The following is a 17,222-nucleotide window of genomic DNA, read 5'->3' as shown; positions in this document are numbered from 1 at the left end:
TACAGCATCGATCCAGACGATGAGTGGTGTGCCACCCTGACGGTCAACTGGTCCCAAATACGATTCCGCCTGGACACTGGTGCCTCCGCCAATCTCATTGCGCGTTCTTACTTCCAAAGCCTTCGTGTCAAGCCAGCCATCCTTCCATAAGCCTGCCAGCTATTGGATTACAATGGCAATGTCATTGCTGCTAGCGGCTCGTGCCAACTTGAAGTGACGCACCGGTCACGCAAAGCCATCCTTCCTTTTGAAATCGTGGGCTCCTCGAAAGCCTCCCTGCTTGGCGTGCAGGCATGCAAGCTGTTGAACCTGGTTCAGAGAGTTCTCTCGCTCTCTCGCGCTCTCTCCTGATGACGCGTCTGCCTTTCAGGACACTGACTTCAGGGCGCAACTCGATGCCATCATCGGCCAGCACCACGACGTCTTCGAAGGCATGGGCACACTCCCATACACCTACAAGATCTTATTGAAACAGAATGTCATGCCTGTGGTGCACGCACCTCGCAGGGTCCCAGCACCCCTTAAGGACCGCCTCAAGCAGCAGCTGCAGGACCTCCAGGACCAAGGAGTGTCTCCAGAGTCACGGAACCAACAGACTGGGTCAGTTCCATGGTATGTGTGAAAAAGCCTTCCGGCGAATTGAGAATTTGCATTGATCCCAAGGATCTAAATCGCAATATCATGAGGGAGCATTATCCAATTCCCAAGCGTGAAGAGATCACATGCGAGATGGCTCGTGCCAAGTTCCTCACCAATCTCGACGTCTCAAAAGGATTCTGGCAAATCCAGCTCGACAAATCCAGCAGGAAACTGTGTACGTTCAATACCCCCTTTGGCATATATTGTCACAACAGGATGCCGTTTGGGATCATATCTGCATCAGAAGTATTCCATAGGATCATGGAACAAATGATGGAAGGCATTGAAGGTGTTCGCATCTATGTCGACAACATAATTTGGTCCACCACCCCGCAGGAGCATGTCAGTTGCCTCCAGTGCATGTTAAAACGCATACGTGAGCAGGGCCTACACCTCAACAGGGCCAAATGCTCTTTTGGTCAGACGGAACTCTAGTTCCTCGGGGACCACATCTCCCAGTTGGGTGTGCGGCCGGCTGCAGACAAGGTGGCTGCGATCACAGCCATGAAAACGCCAGACGACAAGAAGGCGGTCCTCCGATTTCTGGGCTTGGTCAACTTTTTAGGGAAGTTCATCCCTAACCTCGCCTCTCATACCACGGCTCTCCGGAACCTGGTCAGGAAGACGACAGACGTCCAATGGCTCCCTGCCCACGAGCACGAATGGAGAGAAGTCAAAACCAAACTCCCCACGGCCCCGGTCTTAGCGTTCTTTGATCCAGCAAAAGAGACCCAAATTTCGACCGATGCCAGCCAATCTTTAGTTAAAGCTAGTATCGTGTTAACCCACAGTCAGAGTATGTTACAACAGTTAATGATCCAATAAAATAGTGTTGCACTATTTCAAGTGTTGGTGACCTGTATGTGTTCCACGGATCCAGAGCATCCAACACAACAATCTCCACTTCCCATGGCTCCGTTATTTAAAAAAAAATCCCCATTGTCTCAACTACTCTCTCCATATCACTCCAGTGTGGTAAGCTAAGAAATGGACTCTTTGTTTGCTCTCTCTCACAAAACCAAACATTACTGCTACACCCCCTATTGTGTTCTCCTGTTGAATGGAATGTTTTCAAGGACATTTCGAAAGGGGTTGTTAACATTGGAGATGTTGCCAAACTCTCCAAAGCATGTGACTCCTGCAACTCTTGATGAGAAGCCTGAAAGGCTCCGAAAAGCAGCGCAACAGCAACAGAGAAAATAAGGGCAAGGTGTGACTGGAGAGGTGTCCAGGTGATGGCAAATTAGTTGGAGGAGGGAAGAAAGATGTTTCACTGTTTTGAAGAACTGCAGGCAATGGATGTAGATAGTGATCATTAGCATAATTATGCCCACCCATACTGAAAAATGAGTGAACCCGGTGAAGCTACAACATGGGACTACTTGCATGCCAAACAACATAAAGAACAAGTGATGAACAGTGCTAAGTGATTCCACAACCAACTGATCAGATATAAGCTCTGCAGTCCTGCCACATCCAGTCACGAATGGTGGTGGACAATTTAAACTACTCACTGGAGGAGCAGGCTTGGCAAATATTCCCAAAGGCAAGGCTGAAGCACTCGCAATAATCTTCAGCCGGAAGTGCCAAGTGGATGATCCATCTCCGTCTCCTCCGGAGGTCCCCAGCTTCACCGATGTCAGTCCTCAGCCAATACGATACACTCCACGTGATGTCAAGAAACGGCTGGAGGCACTGCATACTGCAAAGGCTAAGGGCCCTGACAATATTCCGGCAATAGTATCATAGATTATCATAGAATTTACAGTGCAGAAGGAGGCCATTCGGCCCATCGGGTCTGCACCGGCTCTTGGAAAGAGCACCCTACCCAAGGTCAACACCTCCACCCTATCCCCATAACCCAGTAACCCCACCCAACACTAAGGGCAATTTTGGACACTATGGGCAATTTATCATGGCCAATCCACCGAACCTGCACATCTTTGGACTGTGGGAGGAAACCGGAGCACCCGGAGGAAACCCACGCACACACTGGGAGGATGTGCAGACTCCGCACAGACAGTGACCCAAGCTGGAATCGAACCTGGGACCCTGGAGCTGTGACGCAATTGTGCTATCCACAATGCTACCATGCTGCCCCAGTACTGAAGACTTTTGTGGTGACACTGTTGCCTCACAGTGCCAGGGATTGTGGTTCAATTTCCTGCTTGGGTCACTGTCTATGCAGAGTCTGCACATTCTTCCCGTGTCTGTGTGGGTTTCCTCTGGGTGCTCCTGTTTCCTCCCACAGTCCAAAGATGTGCAGATTAGGTGGATTGGCCATGATCAATTGCCTATCGTGTCCAAAGGTTAGGTAGGATTACTGGGTTACGGGGAGAGGGTGGAGGTGTGGGCTTAAGTAGGGTGCTCTTTCAAGGGCTGGTGTAGACTCGATGGGCCGAATGGCCACCTCCTGCACTGTAAATACTAGGATCAATGATTTTTTTGCTCCAGAACTTGCTGTGCAACCTAGCCAAGCTGTTCCAGTACAGCAACAACACCGGCAATGTGGAAAATTGCCAGGAATGTCCTGTACACAAAGCGCAGGACAAATGCAAACAGACCAATTACTGGCCCATCAGTCTAACTCTCTATCAGCAAAGTGATGGAAAGGGTCATCAACAGTGCTATCAAGCAGCACTTTCTTAGCAATAATGGGTTCACTGACGCTCAGTTTTGGTTCCGTCAGGGTCACTCGGCTCCTGACCTCATTACAACCTTGGTTCAAACATGGAACAATAGAGCTGAACTCCAGAGGTGAGGTGCAAGCGACTGCCCTTGACATCAAGGCAACATTTGACTGAGTATGGTATCAAGGAGCCCTAGAAAAACTGGAGTCACTGAGAATCAAGGGGGGAAACTCTCCTCTGGTTGGAATCTCACATGGCACAAAGGAAGATTGTTGTGGTGGTTGGAGGTCAGTCATCTCAGCTCCAGGACATCACTGCAGGAGTTCCTCAGGGTAGTGTCCTAGGCTCAACCATCTTCAGTTGCTTCATCAATGATCTTCCTTCTAGCATAAGGTCAGATATGGGGATACTGGCTGATGTTCAGTGCCATTCACGACTCCTTAGCCACGTCCACGTGCAAATACATCAACACCTGGACAATATCCAGGCATGGGCTGACAAGTGGCAAGTAACATTATTGTGCCAGGCAATAACCATCTCCGACAATAGAGGGTCTAACCACCGCCCTTTATATTCAATGGCATTGCCCTCATTGAATCCCCCACGATCAACATCCTGGGGTTATCATTGACCAGAAACTGAACTGCACAAGTCATAAAACTACTGTGGCTACAAGAGCAGATCAAGAGGCTAGGAATCCTGTGGGGAGTAACTCGCCTCCTGACTCCCCAAAGCCTGTCCACCACCTACAAAGCACAAATCAAGAGTGTACTCCTCACTTGCAACTCCAACAACACTGAAGAAGCTCGACACCATCCAGGACAAAAGAGCCCGCTTGATTGTCGCCTCTTCCACAAATATTCACACTCTCCACCACTGATGCACAGTAGCCTGAGGTGCTTCACATTAACATTATCAAAAAAAGGTGACACTTGAGCCACGTAAGAATATGTTTGTACAGGTGACAAAACACTCGATCAATGAGGTAAATATTAAACAGCTACTTAAAGAAGGAAAGAGATGGGTGGCATGGGGAGCTGTGGTTAGCGCTGGGACTGCGGCGCTGAGGACCCGGGTTCGAATTTGCACATTCTCCCATGTCTGCGTGGGTTTCACCCCCACAACCCAAAGATGTGCAGGTTAGGTGGATTGGCCACGCTAAATTGCCCCTTAATGGGAAAAAAAATAAAAATAATTGGCTGCTCTAAATTTATTTAAAGAAAAGAAGGAAAGAGAGGCTTAGGAAGGCAATTCCGACAAATATTAAAGCACCACGCAGATGGAGTACTTTAAAACGTTATTCTCAGGATGACGGCGTCACCAACAAGGCTGGCACTTACTGCCAGTCCTGTCAGAAATGAGGTGTAGCATTGGAATCACATACAGGTCAGATTATGAATTAATCTTTCCTTTCCTGAAGGACATTAGTGAACCAGTTGGGTTTTTACAACAATCCAAAGGTTTCATGGTCTCTTTTACTCAAGGCAGCGCGCAGCTCTAAATTTCTAGATTTACAAAGAAAATGGGATCCAAATTCTCAAAGCCGATTCCTACCCACCAGCCCTTCTGGATATAGGTATGTTTGTAGCTGGAGTGATGACCGTCCTTGACCAGCAACCCCCCCCACGTGCATACTTGACCCACCGTCAGCACGACAAGGCACTCTTACCACTAAAGAATGAAATGAAATGAAAATCGTTTATTGTCACAAGTAGGCTTCAAATGAAATTACTATGAAAAGCCCCAAAAAGAACTGTATGACTATGTATTACTGTCATGAAACCAGGGCCTAAGACCATGTTAACTAAAGTAAGTTAAAACAAAAGCATAAGAACCATCATTTCGTACACTCTTTACAGGCACCACAAATCTGTAAATTATCTCACTAAAGTCTTCATCTTTTTTGCAAATTGACACATCCTAAGATCACATTTTTATGACCTTAAAAGGGCTAGGCCAAGATGAGAGTCTGCATTGTCCAAAGCGACAAAACAGTATCATTGTTAGAGGAATAGCTTTGCCTGCAGAAAAAGAATATTCCACAAACAGAGGGGTATCTGCAAACTGGCCGGTGTGTCTGTCTTCAATGGCTGATCATGTTTATCCCACAAGTCGGTAGGATCAAAGAATAATCATTGGACCGTACAGGCCTGTGAGGTGCCCAGTTCAATCCCTGGCTCTTTGCTGAGTTAATGTATTGCTGACTGGGTGATAGAGTGGGCATGCTAGAATTGAATGGTCAGGAGGGGAATCAGCCAGGTTTATCACTCCTGATTGTTGCCTGACAATGCCTGGTAGTGTGAATGGACATTGGACAGGATCAGGGCCTTTTACCACACCCACCCCTCCCTCCAATATGACCGGGCTCCTAGCTCAGTGCCTTCCAATACTTGCTGCCTAGGCTATTGCGAATATGTGGACCTAGGAGGCAACTGGTCACGGTGGAGTTGGACACTAGGGAGGAGTCAACAGCTTGTCAGAGGAGTGGAGGATTGAAGAAACTGTTGTACTTTGTGGAGAAAGTTCCAGAAAATGAGACGACGAGTGAAATATAGGACCCGGTCAGGAGCGCCCTTCCTCCCATGTTTATCAGTGTTGTCTCGTTTTGACTGTGTGTGGACATGGTGAGCAGGTGTCAACTGATTTGATTCCTACTTGTAACTTTGTATTTCTTTTTGGAATTGACAGTTCCAGGTGACCTGGGGAACCAGCTGGAAGCTAAGCTGAACAAACCTCATGTCGTGCACTATCTGTGCACCAAGAAAACCGCGGATTATTTCACCCTCTGGCTGAATCTTGAGCTGCTTCTGCCTCTCGTCATTGACTGCTGGATTGACAACATCAGGTACGGTTTGAACCGCGTGTGATGTGACCACGTGAACTAAGAACACAAAATGCCGGAAATACTCGGCAGATCAGGCAGCACCTGTGAGAAGAGAAACAAAGTTACCCTTTCAGGTCAATGACCTTTGGTCAAAACTGGAAATGGTTAGAGATGTAACAAGTTTTAGGGCAGCACGGTGGTGCAGTGATTAGCACTGGGACTGCGGCGCTGAGGACCCGGGTTCGAATCCCGGCCCTGGGTCACTGTCCGTGTGGAGTTTGCACATTCTCCCCATGTCTGCGTGGGTTTCACCCCCACAACCCAAAGATGTGCCGTTTAAGTGGATTGGACCACGCTAAATTGCCCCTTAATTGGAAAAATAATAGTTGGGTACTCTAAATTTATAAAAGAAAGAGGTGTAACAAGTTTTAAACAAGTACAGAGGCAAATAATGGGGGGGAGATGAGGGGGGAATGGTCTGTGATTGGTTGAGTGGCAGGTGTAATAAAATTACATGAGAGGAAAGGTGTGGGCACAGTGGTACAGTCGGGAGGGAGTTGTCCTAGGGGTCCTCAGTGTCGATTCTGGACCCCATGAAATCTCATGGCTTCAGGTCAAACATGGTCAAGGAAACCTCCTGATTACAACCTACTGCACCCCCTCAGCTGATTAATCAATACTCCATGTTGAACACCACTCGGAGGAAGCACTAAGGGTGGCAAAGACACTGAATATACTCTGGGTGGAGACTTCAATGTCCATCAAGTGTGCTCAATAGCACCACAACTGGCTGAGTCCTAAAGGACATAGCTACTGGACTGGACTGCGGCAGGTGGTGAGGGAACCAAGAAGAGGGGAAAACATACTTGACCTCGTCCTCCCCAATCTCCATGTCTCAGATGAGTCTATCCATGACCGTATTGGTGGGTGTGTTCATTAGACAGTCTTTGTAGATACAAAGCCCCGTCTTCACATTGACGCTGCCCTTCATTGTGTTGCATGGCACCACCACCTTGCTAAATGAGATAGATTCAGAACAGATCTAGCAACCCAAAACTGGACATCTACGAGGTGCTGTGGGGAATAAGCAGCAGCAGAATTGTATTCGACCACAAGCTGTAAACTTCAGGCCCAGCATTTCCCCCAATTTATCAGTGCCACCAAATTGGGGGATTAAACCCTGGTTCAATGAAGAGTGCGGAGGAAATGCCAGGAGCAACATCAGGCATATTTAAAAATGAGGTGTCGACCTGGTGAAGCTACAACACAGGACTATTTGTGTGCCAAACAGCAGAAGCAGCAAGTAATAGACAGAGCTAAGCGATTCCACAGAAAACAAATCAGACCTAAGCTCTATAGTCCTGCCACACCCAGCCGTGAATGGTGGTGGATAATTAAACAACTCACTGGAGGAGGAGGTTCCACAAATATCCCATCCTTAAGGGGCCTGGCATATCGGTGCAAAAGACCAGACCGAATCATTTGCAACAGTCTTCAGCCAGAAATGCCAAGTGGATGATCTCCTGTGGTCCTCAACATCACAGATGTCAGTCTTCAGCCAATTCAGTTCACTCCAGGTGATATCAAAAAACGGCTGAAGACACTGCAAAGGCTATGGGCCCAGACAGCATTCCCGCAATAATACTGAAGACTTGTGCTCCAGAACTTCCTGCGCCCCTAGCCTAGCTGTTTGAGTACAACTACGACTGTGACATTTACCCGGCAATCTGGAAAATTGCCCAGGTGTGTCCAGCCCACAATAGGACAACTCCAACCCAGCCTACCGCCCGATCAGTCTCCTCTTGTTCATCAGCAAGTTGATGGGTGGCATCATTGACAGTGCTATAAAATGGCACCTACTCAGCAATGACCTGCTCACGGACACACTTTTGGGTTCCGCCAGGGTCACTCGGCTCCTGACCTCATTACAGCCTTGGTTCAAACATGGGCATAAGAGCTGAATGCTAGAGGTGAGGTGAGAGTGATTGCTCTTGACATCAAGGCACCTGTGACCAAGTATGGCATCAAGGAGCCCCAGCAAAATTACAGTCAAAGGGAATCAGGGAGAAAACTTTCATACCGGGCACAAATCAAAATGGTTGTAGTTGTTGGACGTCAATCATCTCAGTCCCAGGACATCACTGCAGGAGTTCCTCAGGGTAGTGTCCTAGGCCCAACCATCTTAAGCTGCTTCATTAATGACCTTCCTTCCACCATAAGGTCAGAAGTGATGTTTGCTGATAATTGCAATATGTTCTACAATATTAGTGTCTCCTCAGATAGTGAAGAAGTCCATGTCCACATGCAGCAAGACCTGGACAATATTCAGGCTTGGGCTGATAAGTGGCAAGTAACATCAAAATGTCACACACATGCCAGGCAAGATCATTTGCAACAAGAGAGAATCTAGCCATTACCCCTTGACATTCAATGGCATTACCATGCTGAACCCTCTACTATCAATATCCTGGGGGTTACCATTGACCAGAAACTGAACTGGACCAGCCATCTAAATACTATGGTTAAAAGGGAAGTTCTGAGAATTGGGAATTCTGTGGCAAGTAACTCACCTCCTGATGCCCGTACAACATTTACAAGGCACAAGCCAGGAGTGTGATGGAATATTTTCCACTTGCCTGGAAGAGTGCAGCTCCAACAACACTCTAAGCTTGACACCATCCAGGACAAAGCAGCCCACTTGATTGACATCCCTTCCATAAACATTCACTGCCTCCACCATCGATGAACAGTGGCAGCCATGTGTACCATCTATAAAATACACTGCAGTAACTCACCAAGGCTCCTTCGACAGCATCTTCCAAACCTGTGACCTCTACCACCCTAGAAGGACAAGGGCAGCAAACACATGGGAATACCACCACCTGCAAGTTCCCCTCTAAGCCTGGCTTGGAAATATATTGCCGTTCCTTCACTGTCGCTGTCCTGGATCTCCTGTCCTAACAGCACTGTAGGTGTACCTACACAACAAAAACAGCAGCGGTTCAAGAAGGCAGCTCACCACCATCTTCTCGAGGGAAATTGGAGTTGGGCAATAAATGCCACTCTAGCTAGCGAAGCCCACACCCCACATGAAAGAAAAGGAAGGTTGGTTTTGCTCTTCAACTTTTTTCAGGAAGTTAGCAATTGCCTTGTACTTCCTGTTTCAATCAGTCCAGGTTGGGCCTCTGACCTTCCAAGGCTGTCCCAGTGCAACTTTTCAATTAGTTGGTGAAATGGATTAGAGCAAACAAAACATACATTTGTATTCATATAGTAGCTTTCACAACTTCGAAATGAGCCAGAGTGTTGTCAATGAAACACTTGTGAAGTATTGTCATTGTTTTAATGTAGGAATCTTGGCACGGTGAGCTCCCAGAAATAGCAATGTGACAAATGATCAGATAATCTGTTGGATTGATGTTGGGTGAGAGATTAGTAGCCCATATCCTGTAGTATTGCTCACTGCTCTGCCACCACAGGTAGGAGAGCTCTGAAGGTGAGGAATTTCTAACTAACAAATCACACTTATCACCCCTATATTATTAAAACACACCTTGGCTATTATATGTTGCTGATAGCAAATGTTGTTGATTCCAGTCTAGAAGTGGCTATCTTGAGGTCTATGCCTGAATTACAGACACTGTTGCTTCAATAAACAATATAAAAGCTGCCCAACAGAAAATATTTCATAGAATCCGTACAGTGCCGAAGGAGGAGGCCATTCGGCCTGTTGAGTCTGCACTGACCCTCTGAAAGAGTACCCTACCTCGGCCCACTCCTATGCCCTATAATCCCACCTAACCCTGCACATCTTTGGGCTGTGGGAGGAAACCGGAGCGCATGGAGGAAACTAATGCAGACACTGGAGAATGTACAAGCTCCACACAGTCAGTCCCCCAATGCTGGAATTGAACCTGGGTCCTGGCACTGTGAGGCAGCAGTGCTAACCGCTGTGCTGCCATGCCTCTCCTGTTTGTTGAAACATTTTGTTTGTATAAAAAAATACTCCTGGAAGTCCAGATAGTTTTATGCCCTTATCAAAACATGTTTCCTCAATAATTAATAATGAGTGATATTTTTATAAAATAGCTCCCTTTGGCACATGGAAATTCTGTCGCCATGGGAACTGGAATAAAGGATCGTTCTGTGAAAGAGGAGATGTGAAATATCTCCCTATATTTTGCTCTTTGATTGAAATAGGTTTGGTGGGGCGCTGCCTCACAACACGGATTCCTCTGAGGCTTCCTTCTCCTGTCACTCTGACTATTTGACTTGTGAATGCCTCTGCAGATAAGCAGAGACTTTTAACCAAAGCTAGTGTGTTAATTATGCTAGGCAGGATATTGTATTTTTTTTTTTTTTTTACAAATTCAGCCAATGGAAGGATATTAAAACAGCTGCTAATCGTTCAACAGATCTCCCTTTATAAAACTGATTGTCATATGGCTGATCTTGTGCCTCACTGTGGAAATTGGGGTTTTCTCTGGATCAACAATAATCATCATTTGTGCAGTAAAATAAAAAGCACAGGCCATTGAAATGATATGAATATTAAGAGAAAGGCTTTCATAATAGGTAATGTTCAGTGAGAAATTCTTAAGTGCTTGGATGATTTTCTGTTTATATCTGAGGCAGTGCTGGTCAGGCTACATGTTTCTGGTACTGTGGACATGGGCCTGGGGACTATAATATCCCATTGCTGATCCAGAAACAAAAGTTTTCATTTGTAAAACAGTTTTTTTTTCTGAAAACGATCTTGTTTGTTTCCCATCATGTTTTATGGAGGCCCAAGGTCAGCAGTTTGAATTGTTCACTGATAATAGCATAATCTTTATTAGTGTCACAAGTAGGCCAACATTAACACGGCAATGAAGTTACTGTGAATACCCCCTCGTTGCCACACTTCGGCGTCTGTTCGGGTACACCGAGGGAAATTCAGAATTCCCAATTCACCTAATAAGCACGTCTTTTGGGACTTGTGGGAGGAAACCGGAGCACCCGGAGGAAACCCACGCAGACATGGGGAGAACGTGCAGACTCTGGGGAGAACGTGCAGACTCTGCACAGACAATGACCCAAGCTGGGAATCGAAATAGTGTTCCATTTGCAATTCCTTGAATAAATAAGCAGCCTGTACCACTTTAGCAAAACCCAGACAACATCCAGGGTTTACAAAAAACAATACAGCACAGGAACAGGCCCTTCGGCCCTCCAGGCCTGTACCAGTCATGATACCAACCTTTGTCAAAACCCTCAGCACTTCCTTGCGCTGTATCCCCCGGCTCCGGCTGTTAAGTGGCAAGCGAGGGTATGAGAAACTCTCCTTCAGATTTGCTGATATTGCTATCATCAAAACTCCTACCATCAACATCCTATTGACCAGAAACTGAACTGAACCAACCCCATAAACACTGTCTCCAAGAGCAAGAAGCTTGGTGGCACAGTGGTTAGCACTGCTGCCTCACAGCACCAGTGACCCGGGTTCAATTCTGGCCTTGGGTGACTGTGAAGTTTGCACATTCTCCCCATGTCTGTGTGGGTTCCTCCCATAGTCCAAAGATGTGCAGGTTGGGTGGATTGGCCATGCTACAATTACCCCTTAGTTTTCAAAGATGGTTAGATTGGGTGACTGGTAGGGTGAGGGAAGTTGGCATAGGTAGAGTGCTCTTTCAGAGGGTCGGTGCAGACTTGATGGGCTGAATGGCCGCCTTCTGCAATGTGGGGATTCTACAGTGACTAACTCACCATCTGATTTCCCCAAAGCCTGCCCACCATCTACAAGACACAGTCAGGCGTTGATGGAATACTCTCCGCTTGCCTGAGTGCATACACCTCCAACAAAACCTGAAACTCAACACCACCCAGGACATAACAGCCCACTTGATTGGCACCCCATCCACCACCTTAGATATTTACCCTGTCCACCGACGCTCAGTGGCAGCATTGTGTACCATCTGCAAGATGTGCTGCAGCCACTTGCCAAGGCTCCTTCGATAGCACCTTCCATTCCCATGACCTCTTAAGTAGAGGGCCAAGGGCAGTAGGTCTTGCGGACCACCACCACCACCAAGTTATCCACCATCCTGACTTGGAAATATATAATCGCCGGGTCAAAATCCTGGAACTCCCGCCCTAACAACTCTGGGAAAACTTCCAGAAAACCTACTTCACTAGTTGAAGGAGGTTGCTCACCCTAAGGGAAATTAGGGATGGGCAAAAATGCAGGGTTTGCCAGTGGCACCCACATTCCATGACTGAATGAATGAATTAATCGAAGAAGATAGCACAGTGGGCTAAACAGCTGGCTTGTAATGCAGAACAAGGCAGCAGCGCGGGTTCAATTCCCGTACCGTCCTCCCCGAACAGGCGCTGGAATGTGGCGACTATGGGCTTTTCACAGTAGCTTCATTGAAGCCTAGTTGTGACAAGTGATTATTATTATTATTATTATTGATTATCAAATACCTGTTGGCTGGAAAGGTGGGGGAGTTTTGTGCAGGGTACTCCAGAGTGTGGGACTTTGGAATTTTAATGTACACCAAAGTGCAAAGAAAACCAGGTGACAATCAAAAATGCAGTTTGCAGGTAGATACAGTAGTGAAGCAGATTCGACCGGGCTAGGGTTGGGGAGATTTGACCACAAAGCTATTTAACCACACAGATGAGAATTTAAATTTTGATGCATTGAGGATTTAAGAGCCAGTGAAGCCAGTGGTGATGGATGGAATTTAGTGCAGATGGAACCTGGTAACTCGGACATTATTGGGCTGGACTGGAGTGATTAGATAACCTGCTGATATATGATTGAACAAACACAGCACTTTAAATGCCTGTGGAACCAGTGGCAACAATTCAGGCTGGAACATGCTGGGGTTTTACGCCAAATTGAGTCTTGTTGAGTTGAATGGAAGTGATTGCCCTTGAACATGAATCAAATCTCTCAGCAGCTGCAGCAATTGAGCAAATAAAAGGAGCTGCGTTTGAGACGAGAGGAAATGATGACGGTAAAAATGTCAACAAAGGCAGGATGAAGGCTGGGAGGACCGAACTGGACAACGTGGAGAGAGATGGAGGGTGGGGTTTCACCAAGGCAAACACCGGGCCAGCAGGGACAATGAGCGAAAGCACACATAGGGGTGGCCACAGCAGCAAACCCAAAGCACTCATGGCAGACCCCAAACACCCTCCCACCCCGGTAAGCTCCAGTAGCAGGGGGCAGTAGGGGTGTAAATAAGAAAGCACTGTTGTGACCACCAACCAATTATTCCTGGGGCTCAAATACCCCCCCCCCCCCCGTTCCTGTACATAGGTCCATTTGCACGATTGTATAAAGGCTTGTCTGTCCCTCAATATTTCCATTTTGTATACTCATTTTGTACATTTCCCATATTTATTTATTTTTGTTGTGTGCTATCCATGACAAATGTTACTTTAAAACCAATAAAAACATTTTTTTTAAAAAACGATGGTGTAGTTTCCGAAGAGGCGACTGACTGTGTTACTGCAGCGCCAATTCCTTGTGGCCTACTAAGGGGTTTTTTGCTACAACATGATCTATAATCAGCCAATAATACACTGATGTATTCGCAAGAAACTAGGTTGGGAGGCGCATTTTCAAATTGAGAGATCAGAAGAAATAATTATAGAAACAGTTCTCTTACCAACAAAGAGCCGAGATACTCTGATTGAAAACAGTAGAAAATGTCAACGCTTTTTATTTTTTATTTTTCAGTGCAGTGTATCTGTTGTGTGGGATTTAAAAAAACCATATTCTATGTGTTGGATGTCAATATAAAATTTGCCACAAATTTGTTCAGAATTATTCAGAGGATTTGTGCTGGTATCAGGACCTTATCTTTGAGGAATGGTTTACTGGAAGATCTGGATGTCATGGGAAGTGTCATTTATATAGATAAATCAGGGCGAATGTCAAGCCATGTGTGAACCATGTGGGCTGCAACTCGAGAGGTGTCGGGAGAAAGATCTGGGTTTCATCAAGTGTGAAAGTTCACAACTTGAGCCATAAAGCAAGGAAAAAGTTCAAATATACTACCAAAATGATCAAACAGGAAAGAAAAAATACAATATTGTCCTTGCACAAGTCCCTGACTGAAGAGCTTCAAAGGGGCTGAGAACAATTAACAAGGGAGAAGGATGGACAAACCACAGATAGTCACGAGTTACTAAAGTAGAAAATGGTCACAATATCATGCATACATGCCCTGGAAGTGATTTGGATATTATCATCACATGTGCATGCCTAGAATGTAATGACATTATTTAGTTGTGTATGTAAACACACACACAATTAGATAGAGATCCGAGAATAAGAATGTGCAACCTGGTGATTGGTAAATGCAAATGAACTATTATCTGTATAACAGTACAAGAATAGTCTTTGTAGTTGATCGGGAAGCTTGTATGGCAACTTTAATAAACTAGTGAACTTAAAGCCTTGATTCACGCGCTGAACTTGGATGTGGTTGATGTGAAGGAGACTTGGTTAAAAAAGGGACAGGACTGGCAGCTAAATATTCCAGGATATAGGTGTTTTAGGCGGGACAGGGAGGAAGGTAAAAGAGAGGTGGGAGAGTTGCAATACTGGTTCGGGAACGTATTACAGCTGTACAGAGGGAGGACACCATGGAAAAATCAAGTAACGAGGCACTGTGGGTAGAGCTCAGAAACAGGAAGGGGGCAGTCATTATGATGGGGGTGTACTACAGGCCTCCCAACAATCCACTGGGAAGTTGAGGAACAGATATGTAAGCAGATTCTGCATAGATGTAGAAATAATGGGGTTATTTTAGTGGGAGACTTTAATTTTCCTCATATTGACTGGAAATCCCTCGGGGCTAGGGGTCTAGATGATGATGAATTAGTTAAGTGTGTCCAAGAAGGTTTTTTAGAAGAATATATGGGTAGTCCTACTAGAGAGGGGGCTATATTGGACCTAGGGAACGAGCCCAGCCAGGTCATCAGCGTTGTAGTGGGAGAACATGTGGTGAACAGTGACCACAATTCCGTATGCTTTCGGATACTCTTAGAAAAGGATGCATGTTGTTCTAGGGTTCAGGTGCTAAATTGGTGGAAGGCTAACTACAACCAGGTTAGGTGGGATTTGGAGGCTGTTGTTTGGGAGAGGCTGTTTGAGGATAAATCCACATTTGGCATGTGGGAGTCTTTTTAAGGAGCAGTTGATGGGAATGCAGGACAGACATGTGCCGGTAAAAAGGAAGGTCAGGAAAGGCAGGATTCGGGAACCATGGATGACCAGGGAAATTGAGAATCTTGTGAAAAAGAAAAAAGATGCATATGTGAGGTACAGGCAACTAAAAGCAGAAAAAGTACTTGAGGAATACAAGGAAAGTAGAAAAGAGCTCAAGCAGTGAGTTAGGAGGGCAGAAAGGGTCACAAAACGTGATTAAGGAGAATCCCAAAGCATTTTATACATATATTAGGAACAAGAGGGTAGCTAGAGACAGAGATCTGGGCATGCAGGTCCACAGATCCTTAAAAGTGGCAGCACCGGTGGAAATGGTGGTAAAGAAAGCATATGGCATGCTTGCCTTCATAGGACAGGGTATCGAGCATAAAAGCTCAACAATTATGTTACAATTATATAGAATGGTGGTTAAGCCACCTTTGGAATACGGCGTCTAATTCTGGTCACCGCACTACCAGAAGGACGTGGAGGCTTTGGAAAGAGTACAGAAAAGGTTTACCAGGATGTTGCCTGATATGGAGGGTATTAGTTATGAGGAGAGATTGAATAAACTGGGATTGTTCTCCCTAGAAAGATGGAGGCTGAGGGACGACTAGATAGAAGTTTATAAAATTATTCGGGGTATAGATAGGGTGAACAGTTGGAAGCTTTTTCCCCAAGGCAGAAATGACGATTATGAGGGGGCAAAGCTTTTTTTACGCAGAGTGTGGTGGTGACCTGGAATGCACTGCCAAGTGAGGTGGTTGAGGCAGATGCGTTAGCGACGTTTTAAGACTTATCTGGATAGGCACATGGACGGACGGGGTTTAGAAGGATACAGGAGGTTGGTCTAGATAGGCACGTGATCGGCGCAGGCTTGGAGGGCCGCATTGTTCTTTGTTCTTTTAGTGAACAAAGACGCCCGAGTCTCGATTGTTCTCTGTGGAATCGGAGAGTGCTGGATTACCCCAACCCCCCCCTCCCACTTTCGCTGACCAGAACCAAGTTTTATCTCGAAAAAGTGAGAAAATTCTTTGTCACCCATCAATTGAAAGGGCCAACGGAAGTCCTGGAAAATACCTTTGCTGGTTTTACTCTGTGAGCTTCAGATTTTGAGGTGGTTTGATCAAATTCTTTTCACAGCAAGTTGTCTCAAGCCCATGCACCAAATTACTGCACTTTTAGTCTTGCTCAGATAAGTGATCCTCTAAACTCAAATCAGTCAGGTGACGAGCTCCTCTAGGAAATCTTTCTCGGTATTACATTACAAATGATGTTGTTTAATCTTCATTTTTGGCACCTGCATTCCTGCAAAGCTGTGCTTAAATGTTAAAATGTGTTGGATGCGTCATTAGCAATGGCATTTTTGCTTGCGCCGTCAGCTGCTGATGACTCAGCTTTCAGATTTTTAATCAGCAGAGGTTTGTTCCTAAATAATATATTTATTTCCTTCCGCCCTGCTGCTGTGGGCCACCATCTCAAAATTAAATACCCGTTTCATGATAATGGAGAGCTGACAAAGGGGGACATTTTCTGTAGGAATCTATGTATCATGCCGACTTATCTCGAGTAATGTCACTAGTTGAGTGGACTGTACAAAATGGCGTCGGCAAGGAGCTTCCTGATGTCCTAAATAAAAGCAAATTACTGTGGATGCTGGAATCTGAAACTAAAGAGAAAATGCTGGAAAATCTCAGCAGGTCTGGCAGCATCTGTAGGAAGATGAGAGCTAACATTTTGAGTCCAGATGACACTTTGTCAAAGCTTCGCTTTCAGAACCAGGGGGGAGCAAGAAGTTCAGTGTTGTGGGAATAGTTTAAATGGTAGGGTTATAAGAAATTATAAACACCTACCTTTTTGCATTTTTTTTTGCATCAGTCATCAGGCTTCAAAGATCTGCCTGTTAGGCGGCACCCATCATTAG

General features: G+C 45.9%; 1 protein-coding gene across 1 annotated transcript in view; it reads left to right on the top strand.

Annotated features, from left to right (window-relative positions):
- pla2g15 (phospholipase A2, group XV) overlaps positions 1-17,222 on the top strand; it is a 49,786-nt gene that overhangs the window by 7,988 nt on the left and 24,576 nt on the right. The window contains exon 2 of the mRNA XM_072517661.1: positions 5,958-6,114. Within this exon, the coding sequence (XP_072373762.1) occupies positions 5,958-6,114 (157 nt within the window). The remainder of the gene's footprint in view (positions 1-5,957; positions 6,115-17,222) is intronic.

The sequence above is a fragment of the Scyliorhinus torazame genome, chromosome 10 (assembly GCF_047496885.1).
Source record: "Scyliorhinus torazame isolate Kashiwa2021f chromosome 10, sScyTor2.1, whole genome shotgun sequence".
Taxonomy (NCBI): Eukaryota; Metazoa; Chordata; class Chondrichthyes; order Carcharhiniformes; family Scyliorhinidae; genus Scyliorhinus; species Scyliorhinus torazame.
Note: the sequence above shows the minus strand (reverse complement) of the source record. Positions and strands in the feature narration are given on the sequence as shown.